Here is a 15,216-nt window from a genome sequence, read left to right on the forward strand (position 1 = left end):
TCGTACTCCCCATTATCTGTAGAGCGCGTCTTGCTGCGTCTTGGTTCCTGAGCAAATATTGGTATGTAGCCAATATTTCCATCCCTCCGCGGACTACTCTTCAGGCCGCTACACGCGCAGGGTTTCAGTTTATCTGGGGGGGGGGGGGGGGGGTTCTGTAGAATGCGTATCAAGAGGTCGTATGTATCAGCCTCGCGTAGATGCCGGCCTACTGGTGCCCGATTTCAAAGTGAAGTGCCTTGCCTTAGGTCTGCGCGCGATCTTTCAGGGTCTCCAAGTGCAGCAGCATCCTGCTCGGGGTCTAATAACTTTTCTCTTAGGACCCGACATTCGTTTTGTTTTTCTGAGCTGACACACACACGCTCACGTTCAGAGTGCGTGGCTTCCCACCTGAAGGCTTACGTTGTGGCAATGCGCAGCCTGCGAGCTTCTTTCCCGAATGATGATATAACATCATGGCCTGTGCGGCACCATTATATGGCACTTCTTGCGCTTCATCGGGCACCCCCGAACTCGAGGCGTATTCAGCGTGGCGCGCGACCACTGCTGGCTGGCTGGACGCCCGCCGGGCCAGTCTTCAGTGGCGCTTAGCGCATGACGTCTTGCCGCTTAACGTCACCCAGCTGTCCCTTCTGCGAGTACAGGGAGTCAGCAGAACATGCTTTTAGTTTATGTTTGTTGCCGGGTGCCCCTGGCATCGTGTAGCAGACCTCTATAGCGTGACGAATGTTGAGTGGAGCACCATTCGTGGTCTCTACCCCCTCCCTGTCTCGCAGACGGATAGGCGGCATTTTGTGCTCTTGGTAGTTGAAATCAATTACCAAGTGTGGATTTCACGCTGTCGACGAGTGCACGCGCAGCAGAGCCGCAGTGTGCAGGAGGTGATCCAGCTAGTTAACACCGGTATTCGCAAAGTCCTTTGCAGTGAGCAAGCGGTGCTTGGAGCAGTTGAGTTTCACCGTCGCTGGGTGACCTCTGACATTCTCTTCCGGGTGGACAATGGCAAGTTCTATGTTAACACATGAGGTGTGAACATCCTCGTGTTGTTCTCCCACTTGCGGCTCTCCAGTGTCATGGACTGTTGCATGGCGAAACGGACACGTATAGCAATCTCTAAACAGCCTTAGTCGCTGTGCGAGAGTTGGTGTTCAGAATGTTGTTCGAGTCTGTCTGAGTTGCTACAGGAAACCGGCCCCTGTAGCCGGCCTTCCATTTGATGCCAATGCACTCTCGTGACAGTTGTTTTAAAAGTTACTAATCAACCTATCAATCGTGACGTGACATCATTGAGCATGAGGGAATGCCCACTTTCTGCGAGTGATCGGTACGAGCTGATATATATCTATATATACTGTTGCATTAACGATTACCAAAGGTAATTATTATGGTAATAAATTTTGTGAAACAAACATAGTTATTGTTCAGCGTGGGAAAAACAGAGGTAGATTGAGATTATGTTTCATAGTGTGACATTGGCGGTGTGGTTGTAATGACGGAACATGAATCGTACTGCCCTGTTTTGTAGTGTTTCTACTGAGTTCGAGACTGTGCTGTGATCAGTATCCCACGCGGAGGCTGCGTATTCCAATTAGTGATATGAAGTACTGTGATTGACTAACTGCGGGGTCGCAGTTCCTCCCCTTTCACATCGGGTTCCTACGTTGCGAGATGGTTATGTGTGCTAATTAAGGTACTCATGGTACGGTCAAAAAGTTTTTCTTCAAGCCAAAACCCCACAGCGCGTTATCCTCCCTACAATTATACCATATCTCATTGCAGTGGTGCTCCTACATTTGACCCATATCTGCAAACCATTGCGCGCAATTTAAAATTATCCCCGCATTTCTTAGAAGTTCAACGATTGTTACCTCATTACTCCTCGTTGCATCAACAGGGAGACCGCTATTTTCTTTTTTTGTCTGGAAGAAGGGGGCGCAACTTCGTGTACGGCCACGTGGCGCACGAAAGAATGGACAGCGCCATTTCTACGCGGCCCGACGCTCGGGAGGCGGCCAAGGTCTTCTCCATAGCAACAGGGAGGAAGCCGTTTCCAAGGCTGAAGCCGCGAATAGCAAGCCGCACTAGCCCTGGAATTTTCGGCCACTTTGCTTCGCCCTTGTGGCATCCTTTTCACCTCATTATCACTCGCAGCAACAATAGATGTCCCAACTCTTGGAAACATAAACAACTCTGGAGAGCGCGTTTGGCAAAACAGAAATTCGAGCGCGCGCCTCGCGCTCCGCGTTTCAGACTCAGCCGTAAATATTTTGCGGAGATTCATATTTTTGGCCGCGCAGTACTAGCGTCGCTACAAATTTGAAAAAGTAACGTGATACCGCTGCCGTAACCAAATAAAAGTTACGTAAATACTTCGCCGCTACTTTTCCGCTACCGTACCCCTTCTAGGCAGCACCTTAAAGGAGTACAGAGGGCCATCCAAAAAAAAAATTCAGATTAAGACATCTGATGAAAGTGTGTGTGTCATTATACCGAATAGCGCGAAAGGTTTTGATGTGTGCAATTTGTTTCCCAGAAAAAAACTTACATAAACATAGCTCCGCGCCTTCACCCTTAACTCGCCACTCCAGCTATAACGAGGATGAGGAGGCATGATGGCACGTCACCGATGACGGCATAAGGAGACTCGTTCTGGTTTGCCGATCAGTGTGGGTCAGCGCATTGTCCCTTTGCCGCCGTAAACCTGTTTTGCCAGTTTTCCCGGAGAATCGGGGATAGAAGGAGCGGCCGAAGCATTGCCGAGCAAGGAGAAAGGCTTTATCAGAACCCCGAACAGCCGAGTAGCAGACGACAGCGGAGTAGCAGACAACATTTTTCTAGGCCAATCAGCGAGCGTTCTCCTTATAGCGTCAGCGCGAGGTTCCAGGCAGGTTCCAGCGCGAGGTTCCTCACATACCTACGTAACATACGTAACGTATTGAACCCTACTAGAACGTGTTCGGCAACCCGTGTAGACTATAAGGTAATTCTATCTTGCCAGAAATGCTTGGAGTTTGGAATGCAATGACAAATGGCTGTATGTCGTTGTGTTTCCGATACATTTTCGTATTCCAGTTCCAAAAGACACCACGCTATGTTTATCTGCTCCGAATATTGAGCTCATCTTCGACGCATGAGGCTCCTTCACCATCTCACATTGGGGGTGAAGGAAAGACGCGTCTCCGAAGATGCGCAATGAACAAAATAAAGGAAAAAATGGTGTTCCTTCACGAATTTTTTGCGGACGATCTACCGAACGCATTTTTGTTCTGAAAACGTCTATGACATCAGGTCACCGAAAGGAACAGATGTTCTCATTGAGACAACTTCGTAGCTTTTATAATTAAAAAGTTAACTAACGATTTTTAGGTAATTAGTAATTTAACGGTCGAGCAACCTATGGCCAGGGACGTCCGCCGGCCCAGAGATGATAGAAGTGAAAACAGCATGTCTATAGCCCTTATAGTTTTTTTATGAAAAATCTGTATCGCCTAAAAAAAGACACACTGTTTATTATACCGTACTGTATACTCAGATACAGTACCGTACAGTTCTCAGATATGAGCTGAACAAGCTAAAAAAATGCACAAAATAAAACAGATTGTATTCCTATACGGTTGTCCTTAGTTTATGAGTGTTAGTGAAATTGAGGGAGATCGTCGAACGGAAGAGGAAAAGGAAAGGAAACAAGAAAACAGTCCTGCTTCGTCGCTTTTTTCTTTGCTCCACGCCTTCCATATTATGGAAAGTAGCGGTAGCGGAGAAAGAGTCGGCCGCTACCCATATTTGTAGCGGAAATACTTTTCCCCTTACCAATTTACAATGTAGCGGCATCGCTACTCCGTTACCGAAAAAGGTAGCAAATACTGTAGCGGTTCTACTAGCGGCGCCGCTATATACATTACTCCTTAATACTATATCGCATCGCATATCGATTGAGAAACCGGCTGATATCGTTGTTTGTTTACGAACGATTTACCAACGGTGTGTGCGCAAAAGGTACGATTTCTCTCACGTGGGATGTAACAAACGCCGAGAATAGAGAAGCGGACAAACATGGCACTTAATGCCCCCCCCCCCCCTTCCTGCCTTACAACATCTAAACGAAATCGTCAACGAAGGCAAAGCACACTTCCTGTAGGCTTACTGTCATGCTGTCGGGCTGTCACGCGAAACAATAATTGGATCACATTGGACGACCAACATGAGCTGAAAGTGTTTAATCTCGACAGAAATGCTTCGCCGACGCTTGTTTCACGTCACACGAAAAGAAAAAGAAATACACTTAACAGTAAAGCATTTTCCGGGGAAGTGACCACAGAGACATTTTGTTGTGTTTCAGATAATCGCTCCGTGTTCTTATTCCTCACGACTCAACATGCTGTTTACCTGCAGCGAAAACTACAATTAAAATAAACAACGGCAGCATCAACGCGCATACAGTAACTTCCAGATGCTTGTGCAACAACCAACATGGTTGATATAATACTCCCTGTTAAGGTGCTCACTGTCACAAACTGCTATACGTTTCACAGTCAGAGTCCGTCTTGTCTACTTCGTTGCGTGTTAGTCTCGTTTACCTTCCCTCAGACACAAGGGTGTGTTACCCTCTTCAAGTTCACCTTGCTTGCCTCATCCCGCTATGTTCTTCGGCGTTTCGCAAAACGTTGAAAAGCACACGGATGCATGCAAGAGAATGGGATGGATTGTGAGATACTATAGTCGTGTTCAACTTAAGAAGGAAAATAAATCTAGTCCGTCAGCTCTCAAGATACTACTGCGCCGCAAACAGGATGGCTGGACGCGGAGACGTCACGCTCTCTCGCTGCGCCCGATAATGTAATTCATCATACTCTGCTTCCGTATTGGCCGTTAAACTGGCCGGGTGACACTACGCTGCGGCAGAGAGCGCGCTCTCCAACTGATGGCGCATGGTGGCGCACCAGTATTTCTCCTGGAGCGCGATTGCGTCCTCTTATCTCCAACAGCGCATGTTACTTGACGGACTGGATTACTTTTCCTTCTTAAGTTGAACACGACTATAGAAGAGAATTGCATCATTTGTTATTATGTTAATTGTGTGTGTGTGTGGGGGGGGGGGGTATTGTTATTAAAAAGAAAAAGAGGAAAAGGAAAGGCTTCCATGCAACGAGCCGGCTTGCTATTCAACAAACAACATAACATTTAAGAAAAAGTGACCACAACAATGTTACTCAGTGGGGACTCACTTACGAAAGTATAGTTGAAATCGAGAAGGGTCGTCAAACATGTCTGCCTGAATGTCAAGAACATGAAATAAATAGGAAGAGAAACTGTTTCAGCTGTGTTTAGCTTTTTCCCCTGTGTTCTACGTTTCCTATTTTACTGAAAGTAGCCGTATCGAATAAAAGTTAAAGCCTGACCTGGTTGGCACATATTTCAAGATTAGACCACATAGCGCGTCTCCTGGTAGGATAACTCTTGTTATCCAAAATGAGGGTGAACAGGGATAAAAATTGAGGTTTTTATTCCTAAGGGATGACCTGTAGGTACTTAGGCATCTATATTTAAGGAAGTCGGTTGCTCTTATAACTTGGTATTCCTTAAAAAGAACCTTGCTCGAGTGGTGTCTGTCGACATTCGCAATGACACGCATAAATCGCTTCTGGATTTTCTCAATTGAAATCAAATTTTGCTGGGTGGTGCTACCCCATACTAAATGGCAGTAATTTAATAAGCCAAAGAATAGTGTATTATACAATGCTATTTTAACATGACAGGGGAGTATGTTTCTAAACCTGTAAATCTTGCCAGTAATGTTAGCAAGTTTGGAACGAAGGAGATCAATATTTATATTCCATGATAATGTTTCTTGGAAATGTACACCTAAAAACTTAACTCTATCGACGATTTCGATAGCAGACTTGCCCAATCGCAGGTCTGAAACCATACCCACAGCTTTATTTCTTGCCCTAAAAATAATGGCCTTTGTTTTCGATGTATGGGTTTATTTAGTGCATTTGCTCTCGCCCATTGATTTATTTTTGCCACAATCTCGTTTCCATCATTTATGATGCTGTCCAATTTTGTGACATTATGCTGTTCATAATTGTCACAGAAAAGGCGTACGCCTCCCGTTTTCAACAAATCAGGGCAGATAACGATATCATTTGAGATGATGGTTGGTTAGGAGCGTGCTATGCGGTGAAGTTCATTTTTAAGAGTGTAGATGCGGTGACAGGAGATCGATTACAGACTTGACTGGGCCAATCTGCAGGCCATCTATGTCTGTGCTTTTGGTATTTTTTAGTCCTAGCGTTATTTCGGTCACTTCGGAAGGATCAGTCGGGGCAAAGAACACGGATGCGGCGCAGGCGCTGCTTGGTGTTCTAGTATTTGGACATGATGACGTTGTTGCAACCGAGGTAAAGTAGATATTAAAACAATGAACTAGCTCCTCACTATGTAATTCCTGACCATTAATCAGCATGGTACTCGGCGGCCCTGAGGACTTGCTAGTATTCAGTAGGCTGTTTAATTTGCACCACGCAATTCGTTGATTCGTGACACCAGAAAATAATTTGCTATAATGTTCTTGTTTCCTGGTCTTTACAAATTGCTTATATTTATTACCCCATTTTCGCAATAATTTTAAAAGGTCTCTGGTCATCCAGGGACTTCTTGCTTTTTTGTTTGCGGATTGCTTTTGCAGGGGAAAGGCAGCATTATCTCACCGTACCTCATCGACATCCGCTGAACTTTATGCTATCTTGTTATTCTTGACATATGCGGAAGACTGTGAACCGCGGCACTGGGTAATTTACACAGACTCCAAAGCAGCTCTCCTGTGCATTAAAAACATGGGCATCCGCGGTTTCCTTGCCTCAGTGGTGATAGACATCCTGTGCGCCTTGAAGTCCCTACAAGATCGCTCCCACTACGTTGCCTTTCAGTGGGTTCCATGGCATTGCGGAATAACTGGGAACCACGAGGCCGACGCTGCCGCTGCACACCAACAACGACCTTCTATGTCCATTATATTCTCGAGAGGAGACAGAAGATCCCTCCTCAGGCATTTGTCCGATTCCTGGTCTACCCTACAGTGGCAACACGACATTCCAACTATGTCCTCTTTGGGAAATGTAGACCCAACGCTGTCATACCGGCTGCCTGCAAAGCTTCCTCGTCCTCTGAAGTCACTCATCCACAGGCTACGTCTCAATGTGGCCTTCACTCCGTCCTATCGATACCAGCTAGGCTGTGGGGCTAGCCCTATGTGCAACGAGTGTGGCGTACTTGCCAACGTGGAGCACATACTCCTCCGCTGCCGGACCTATGTCAACGAGAGGCGTACACTGCAGTCACAGCTTGCCACCCTTGGCTGCCGCCCCTTCAACTTGTCGACCATCCTCGGCCCTTGGGACACCGCGGCCGACTCCAGGGCGGCCTTACGTCACGTGGTTGACTTCTTTGAGGCGACAGGCCTAAAGGACTCACTATGACCCCAGCAGCGCCCTCGGACACTCCCACCACCACGATCACGTCCAGCATCGTCATCGCCACTTCGATCATTCCCGTCATCTCTCATCGTCATCACTCATCATTGTCACCACTCATATTAGACCCCTAGCTATGGGGTAGCGTTCCACTCCTAGAGTGGAAAACCTCTCCACTTCATCATCACAATATATATGTTGTTGCTGTTGTTGTAGCATTTGAGTAGCATGGACATAAAGACGTTATAGGCCTGTTCCACATCAGTGATATTCGCTATTGAATCCCAATTCACTGAACGAATGGACTCTCGAAATACCACAAGGTTTTCTTCCGAGATGGTTCTATGCCATACGTCTGAATGCTTATTTGTCCTCAGCTGAGATCTCACAGATGTAAAGATTGGCATGTGATCACTGATACCAACGTTAATTACGTCACTGCAGGTGATTAAATCTTCGGGGCAGTTCGTAATGAGCAAGTCTAGAAGTGTTGAAGTCGAACCCGTTACTCTAGTAGGAGCATTAACTACATTGCGCATGTCATACAACTGGAGCACGCTGGTAAATTCTTTTTTTGAGACGTGAAGTTACTAACATATTAAATGTTGAAATCTCCCCCTAGTATGAGAGTGTATTTTTCATCGTTAATGAACGCAAATAACGTTTCAAGGGCATTCATAAGTGGGACTATATCTCTTTGTGGTGGGCATTATACCACACAGAACAAACATTTACAACTTCGTAACGTTAAGATTTCGTAGTCCGCAGTTACAGTGGAGAACTGAGGCATCATTTCACAATTGTGGTCTCTACGAGCAAGGATAGCTACGCCCCCTCCCCGTTTACCTTCACTATTCAAGTAAAGATGATTGTACCCCGGGCGGGTGAAATAGTCGTGCGTATCCTGGCACCATGTTTCCGATAGCATCAGTACGTCAGTTTTTGACCGACAGTTCAGAAAGAAATATCTCAACCTCATCAAATTTATTACTCAATGATTGCAGATTCAGATGCACACATTTCAAACATTGTGACTCTTGCAACATCCGTATTTGATGCGTAGAAATATATTTGTAATCAGCCATAGAGGTAAATGGAGGTCGATAAGAAGAGTAACTGTCCTCATTTTATCTTGTCAAGGTCAGACACTGACTCAATGCGGATAGAAGGATGGCCTTCGGCTTTTCTGACATAAACAGTTCCATGGAATGTCCATACAAAGGAGTGGGCTTTTTCCTCAGCTTTCATACGCGCCATCCCCCCCTCCACCCCCCCCCCCCCCCCCAGAACAGTTTTCTTCGCTGCTGCGTTAGATTCTCTTGGACATAAACCGATTGCATGTTGGTCGCAGATCGTTGTTTATTCGTACGTTCCACTCACTTGTCCGTTCGGAATCTGTTGATAAACCTAACAATAATTGGCGCTATTTTCCCGGGTCTTGGGGGCAAGCGATGTATCGCTTCGATGTTGTCACAGGTAAGAGGCGGTAGCTCTAGGGCAGCTGCGATTGTGTGTACTTTTTGGAAGAGGTCCTCATTCATGGAGTGGATACCGTGGATTTCAATGTTGTTTCGTCGGTTGTACTGCTCAAGTTTATTTAAGTCAGCTTGCACACTTTGGAGCTGGATACCATGGTTCTCTGACTCAAGCACAGTGACCCGTTTCTTTACATCCTGTATTTCTTTCGCTTGATCTGCTAGCTGAGTCATAATGTTATCGTACTTGCTGGATCGCATTTCAACTGCAGCTTCGATGTTGTCTACCGTATTCTTCATTGACAGCAGCTTGTCAACATTTATCTTAATTTCGGCAAGACACATCAGGCTCTTACTCATGGCACTTAGCTGGTCTTGAATAGCTTTCATGCCGCCATCGCCATCTTTCGTTAGTTGGTTACTGCGAGCTCTAACCGTGAGACAAGTGGCACATTTCCATGTGCATTTATCCAAGGTTCGTTTTGCTAGCGATTGTTCCGTTGTACCAGAGCATTTACCAACGTGATAATGAAAGCTGCATTCACAGCACTTCAAAAACATCTGATCCTCATGACAAGCTTCCTGGCATGCAATACAGGTGTCATCCGAACGAGACATTGCTAAATCACAGTGTTGCAGTCAGTGGCGGAATCAAACCTTCATAGTATAGGAAAACCTCCGTCACCTTAAACACAGAAAACGAAGTGTTAACAGAGTACAAGAATGCCGCTGACTGCAGTCCCTCCTAACGGCCGTGGTCCTTTTATCGGTCGACAGTTGGTGCAGAACAGCTTGTTGACGAGAGTGCGGCGTATACTTCACGTAGGTTGTTGCCACCTGTCCGGTTCAGCCTCAGATCACTTGCACGTGTTGCGGGTAAGATAACATTCGATACTCACCCCATAGGCATCAACAGCGCGAGTTAAAGGTACTGTAAAGCAGTAGACAAGCATGCTATGCCGGTGATGTGACTAGAGACTTTGTTGCTTCTAAATACCATATGCGGAACCATACGACCGACGACGCGCTATAAATATTTTTAATTTGCCATGAAAAATGCCGCGTAGTGGAGCGATGCGACGCCTGGTGTCAAACAACCCCCTGTATAGCGGGCAACACTGAAAATTGGTATTACACACTATGATATCGGAACTTCGTTATTTTAGTAACCATATTATTAGTTTCCCTGTTTACCTATGCATTCTGAAACCCCTGTTAACAGTGTTTTTTTGCGAAGTAACCCAGCGCTGGACCCTGGTGATGGAGGCTCCCCCTACTTCTCTGCTGCGCCTGCGCGCTCCTTCTGTTCGCGACCTCTTTCGAACGAACAAACTCTTTCTATGAACCTCTGTGAACGAACAAGTCCCGACGCTGTCTGGCTTCTTGAACGTCTGACACATTTTTTTCAACGGCTCAGCATTTCATTTCAGTTCGCTTATCCGTTTATCCTCAGATGTGGATCGTTGTGTGGATTGCAGGGGCGGATTTTATGGTGGATTATGGTGAATTGTTATGTCGGGCCCAGTGTTATACGCATGCACTGTGGTTGCCGCCGTATGTGGCAGGAGTACGGATTCATTTTGAATACGTAGTACAGTGTGTTAGGTTCAACTCTTTAATAGAAGGATACAATATGCAAGAGACGGGCGAGTCGCCCGTGATACATGAGTTCGCTCTGCCAAAGCAGCTTCGACTGAGGAAAACTGCGTCAGTCGCGTCAGATGTAACGCGAGCTTCCCTTTGCTTCTCAGCGGTTAGGTGCGTTGCACCCTCACGTGGAGAGCTTCGGATACAGTTGCACGTACACGTACGGAGATCACAGGGAACATCCAACATCTCCCTCCTTAACTCTGGCCGTACCCGTAACGGGTTGGTGGCTTCAGATGTCTTCCGTAACGTGACGTAGGTCCAGACGCTTCCGTTACTGTTTGTGGGGTTGTCCCATCGAATGGACTTGGACGAGAAACGCAGGGCAAACTGGAAACAGACAGCTGATCATCGTCAATGCTGCTTCCTCGGTGGTCAAGCACTAAGTGCTTTGCATTTCGGCGAACGGTGCCCTGATCGGTGATAACCCAGTAGGACCGAGGAGTGTCAGCCACACTCAATATCGTTCCGTGGCGTTTGAGGTCAGTTACCCAGACCTTCTGCTGAGGTTGGAACTCCTCACGTTCTCGGACAGAATGTCGCCTGTTGAAATTTATTTCTTGACGCTTTCTTCTTTCGCCTTCAAATGCGCTCAGCTGATCAGCATCGGGCACAGATGGTAGCAGCAGCTCCGCCGCGATAGGTACATGTGTGCGCAACCGTCTGTTGAACAGCAGTTCAGCAGGGCTGAAACCATTGGCCAGGGGCGTTGCTCGATACGCTAGGAGTGCTCTGTAAGGGTCAGACGATTTCGAGATCTTCGCTTTCGCGATTTTTACCGCTGCTTCAGCGCAACCATTACTCTGTGGATATTTGGGGCTCGAAGTGGTGTGGGCAAAACCCCAATCCTTGGCAAAAATGGTGAACTCTGAGCGAAACTGTGGCCCGTTGTCCGTGACCACCGTTTCCGGAATCCCATGTCTCGCAAAAATCGACTTTGACTTAAGGATGACTGTCTCCGGCCTCTGGTTCTCCAGAAGAGCGATTTCGATGTAGCGGGAGTAGTAGTCCGTTACTAACAAGTAGTTCTTCCCATTGGCATAAAAAAGATCCATTGCCACCCTTTGCCATGGGCGGTCAGGGAAAGGAGTTGAAATAAGAGGTTGGCTCCGAGGCAGTCTTTGCTTCATGCAACTCACACATTTCTCCACCATGTCAACTATATCATGCGATATGCCTGGCCACCAGCAGGACTCTTTGGCTCGCCTTTTGCATTTGACTATGCCCTCGTGTCCGTCGTGGAGAGAGCTAAGTACTGAAGGACGCAATGCTGCAGGTATGAGGAATCTCTGTCCTCTCATCAGAATTCCTTCATGCAAAGTAAGTTCATTTCTGAACTGCCAGTATGGTAAGCAGTCCTCACACACTTGTGACTTTGTGTCTGGCCAGGTAGTCTGGAGATATGTACGCAAAGTTTTGCACACGGCGTCCTGGTTTTGCGCTTGCAAAAGTCTCTGATGACTTACATCTGGGACACGTACGTGACGGATAAGAGCCTCTTCAAATTCTGCAACTTCCTCCGCGAGATGTGCATTTTCTTGTTCGGGGAGTGGTTGTCTGGACAATGTATCTGCAACTACGAGGTCTTTGCCTGGCACATGTTGCATTGTATAGTCGAAGCGCATCATCCTGAGACGTAAGCGTTGAAGGCGCGGTGTGAGGTCATCTACTGGTTTCCTGGTGAACAGAGAAATAAGTGGCTTGTGATCTGTTTCTATGTGAAACTTCAATCCGACCACGTAGTCTTTGAATTTCTCACACGCCCATGTGACTGCAAGGGCTTCCTTTTCTATTTGAGAGTAACCACCTTCTGCCTCCGTGAGTGACTTGGATGCGTAGGCAACGACCCGCAAACTTTTGTCCTCTTGTCGCTGCATGAGGACTGCTCCAAGGCCATAACTTGAAGCATCGGCTGATAGTATTGTTGCTTTCATTGGACAGTACAGTGCCAGAACAGGTGGTGACATGAGCCAGTTTTTTACTTCTTCAAATGCATGTTGTTGAGCACAGTCCCAAGTAAATGAGACATCCTTGCGAAGCAGTTCCCTTAACGGGGCAGTCTTGGCTGCCAGGTTTGGTATGAAACGTGCGATGAAGTTAACCATTCCGAGGAACCTCTTGAGTTCAGTGACATTTGTAGGTGCTGGCATGTCCACGATGGCAGCTATCTTACTCTGGTCTGGTGTGACCCCATCTCTGTTGATCACATGCCCCAAAAAAGTGATTGTTTCTTGTGCAAACACACATTTTTTGCGATTGAGTGTAAGCCCTTTCTCTTTTAGTCTCTTCAAGACTTCGTGTAGGCGGTTGTCGTGTTCCTCCCTGGTTTTTCCCCAGACTAGAATATCGTCAATGTGGCATACAATGCCATCTAGTCCTCCTGTCAGCTGGTGAATCATTCTCTGGAAGTGCTCTGGAGCACAAGAGATACCAAAGGGCAGTCTGTTGAACTTGAATCGGCAAAACGGGGTGATGAATGTGGTAAGAAGAGTTGTCTGGATGCAGCCTGACCTGATAAAACCCTGAATATGCATCCAAGCGAGAAAAATACTGGGCTTGTCCTAGTGTAGCGAGGAGCGGTTCTACACTTGGAATTGGGTGATATTCTCGTTGCACACATTTGTTGAGATTTGTGTAGTCCACACATATGCGCACATCCCCGTTCTTTTTAGGCACTACTACAATGGGAGAGCACCAGTCAGTTGGTTCGTCAACTCTGGTAATAACGCCTTCACTTTCCATCTTCAGGAGCTGATTCTCTACGGCCTTCAACAAAGGAACCGGTATGCGCCGTGGTGATGTCACAGTAATGGGCTCAATTTCGGATTTCAATCGGATTTTGCATTCGTAGAGTGTTTGTCCCAAGCCTTGAAACAGCTCTGGGTACTCGTCGACTGGATCCAGGAGCGGCCCTACGTAGGCTCCGTTCACTTGGCGCAGAATATCGAGACTCTCGATAAGGTCCAACCCAAGGAGTGGTTCATCTAGGCCCTTTGTGACGTAGAGGTTTGCCTCAACACGTTTACCTTGAAATGCAACAGTTGCATGCAGAGTTCCCACGACATCCAGACGTTGTCTAGCTGGTCCGAGGATGACCATGTCTGGCTTCACAAGGGTAGACTCTATCTTTAGTATTGATAGCAGGTTAGTTGGTACGACAGTGACATCAGCACCGGTGTCCAGACGGAAAGTAACATCCTGATCATTAACAAGGACCGAAACTTTCCATGGCATTTTCTTCTGAGCAGTGGTGATTGCTCCAGCAAAGAACACTTCGTCCTCATTCTGTGTGCCTTGAGGCTGCTGAACAACCTGCCGTAGCCGCTTGGCTTTGCATACTGAGGCAAAATGACCCGGTTTGCCACACTTGTTGCATCGAGCTTTTGCTGCGGGGCATTGTGGCCTAGGATGTTTTCCTGGCTTCCCACACCAGTAGCATGATTGTGTCGCTTTAGAATGTTCCTCCGTTGAACTTGAAACAGCCTTGGCTTGGATCTTCTTTGTCTGTTTTGACTTCGCTTGTAGTCTGTCAACATGGACGGTTTGAGCTGGCGCCGCGTTGGCGGAGTGTTTGAGATTCTCTTGCTGCCGCCCGACGGTTTCAGTTTGCTTGGTAAGCAGTACTGCTCGTTCCAAGGTCAGGTCGCTCTCCATTTGCAACTTTGTGGACAGTTTTTTGTCTCGAACTCCGACCACGATTCGATCCCTGAGAAGCTCGTCTTTGAGGTTGCCGTACTCACATGTTTCAACTAACGCATACAGCGCAGTGATGAAGTCCGCTGCCGGCTCTCCCTCGAGTTGCGAGCGGCTGTTGAACACAGCCCGTTCATACACCACGTTCTTCTTTACAATGAAAAACCCTTCGAACGCCGCGACGACATCGGCGTACGATTCCTTCTTTCCTGCAGGAATTGGTAGAGTGGCGAAAATCTCCTCGGCTTTGGGACCCATCAGGTACACGAAGGAGTTGACTTGCTCGGCTGCGTTCTTGGCATGGAGACCTGAGGCGGTGCGGAATCGTTCCCATCGTCTTTTCCACGTTGTCCAGTGCTCTGGTACAAACGTAAACGGCTCTGGTGCAGCGAGCTGGTAGGTCAGGGGCGGTTGTTGTGAAGACACATCCATAGTTTCGGAATGTTAGGCCTACTGGTCGTATGCTCGTTGACACACGATGAGAAACGATACTAAAAGTCCGCACCTGTGTCCAGCGATGGGTCGGTCGGCTGATGCGTGAAACCGTATCCGCGATCTTCTGACACCATGTTAGGTTCAACTCTTTAATAGAAGGATACAATATGCAAGAGACGGGCGAGTCGCCCGTGATACATGAGTTCGCTCTGCCAAAGCAGCTTCGACTGAGGAAAACTGCGTCAGCCGCGTCAGATGTAACGCGAGCTTCCCTTTGCTTCTCAGCGGTTAGGTGCGTTGCACCCTCACGTGGAGAGCTTCGGATACAGTTGCACGTACACGTACGGAGATCACAGGGAACATCCAACACAGTGTTGTCTGTAATCTTTAATTGTAATTTTCTAATTAATTGCACAGTCGATTGGAATGAAACTTGCGCAGTTTTTGTCCTGGTGGCTTGAACTATCGAATAGCCACACTAAATGACATTTGAT

At 47.2% G+C, this 15,216-nt stretch overlaps 1 protein-coding gene across 1 annotated transcript; it reads right to left on the minus strand.

Annotated features, from left to right (window-relative positions):
- Positions 1-10,791: 10,791 nt before the first annotated feature.
- LOC135384981 (uncharacterized protein K02A2.6-like) lies at positions 10,792-14,719 on the minus strand. The gene is made up of 2 exons (XM_064614160.1): positions 13,106-14,719; positions 10,792-13,044 (listed from the first exon to the last, which is right to left on the minus strand). The coding sequence occupies exons 1-2, from the start codon at positions 14,717-14,719 to the stop codon at positions 10,792-10,794; spliced, it is 3,867 nt and encodes a 1,288-aa protein (XP_064470230.1).
- Between the last annotated feature and the right edge of the window lie 497 nt (positions 14,720-15,216).

This window comes from Ornithodoros turicata, chromosome 2 (genome assembly GCF_037126465.1).
Source record: "Ornithodoros turicata isolate Travis chromosome 2, ASM3712646v1, whole genome shotgun sequence".
NCBI classification, from domain to species: domain Eukaryota; kingdom Metazoa; phylum Arthropoda; class Arachnida; order Ixodida; family Argasidae; genus Ornithodoros; species Ornithodoros turicata.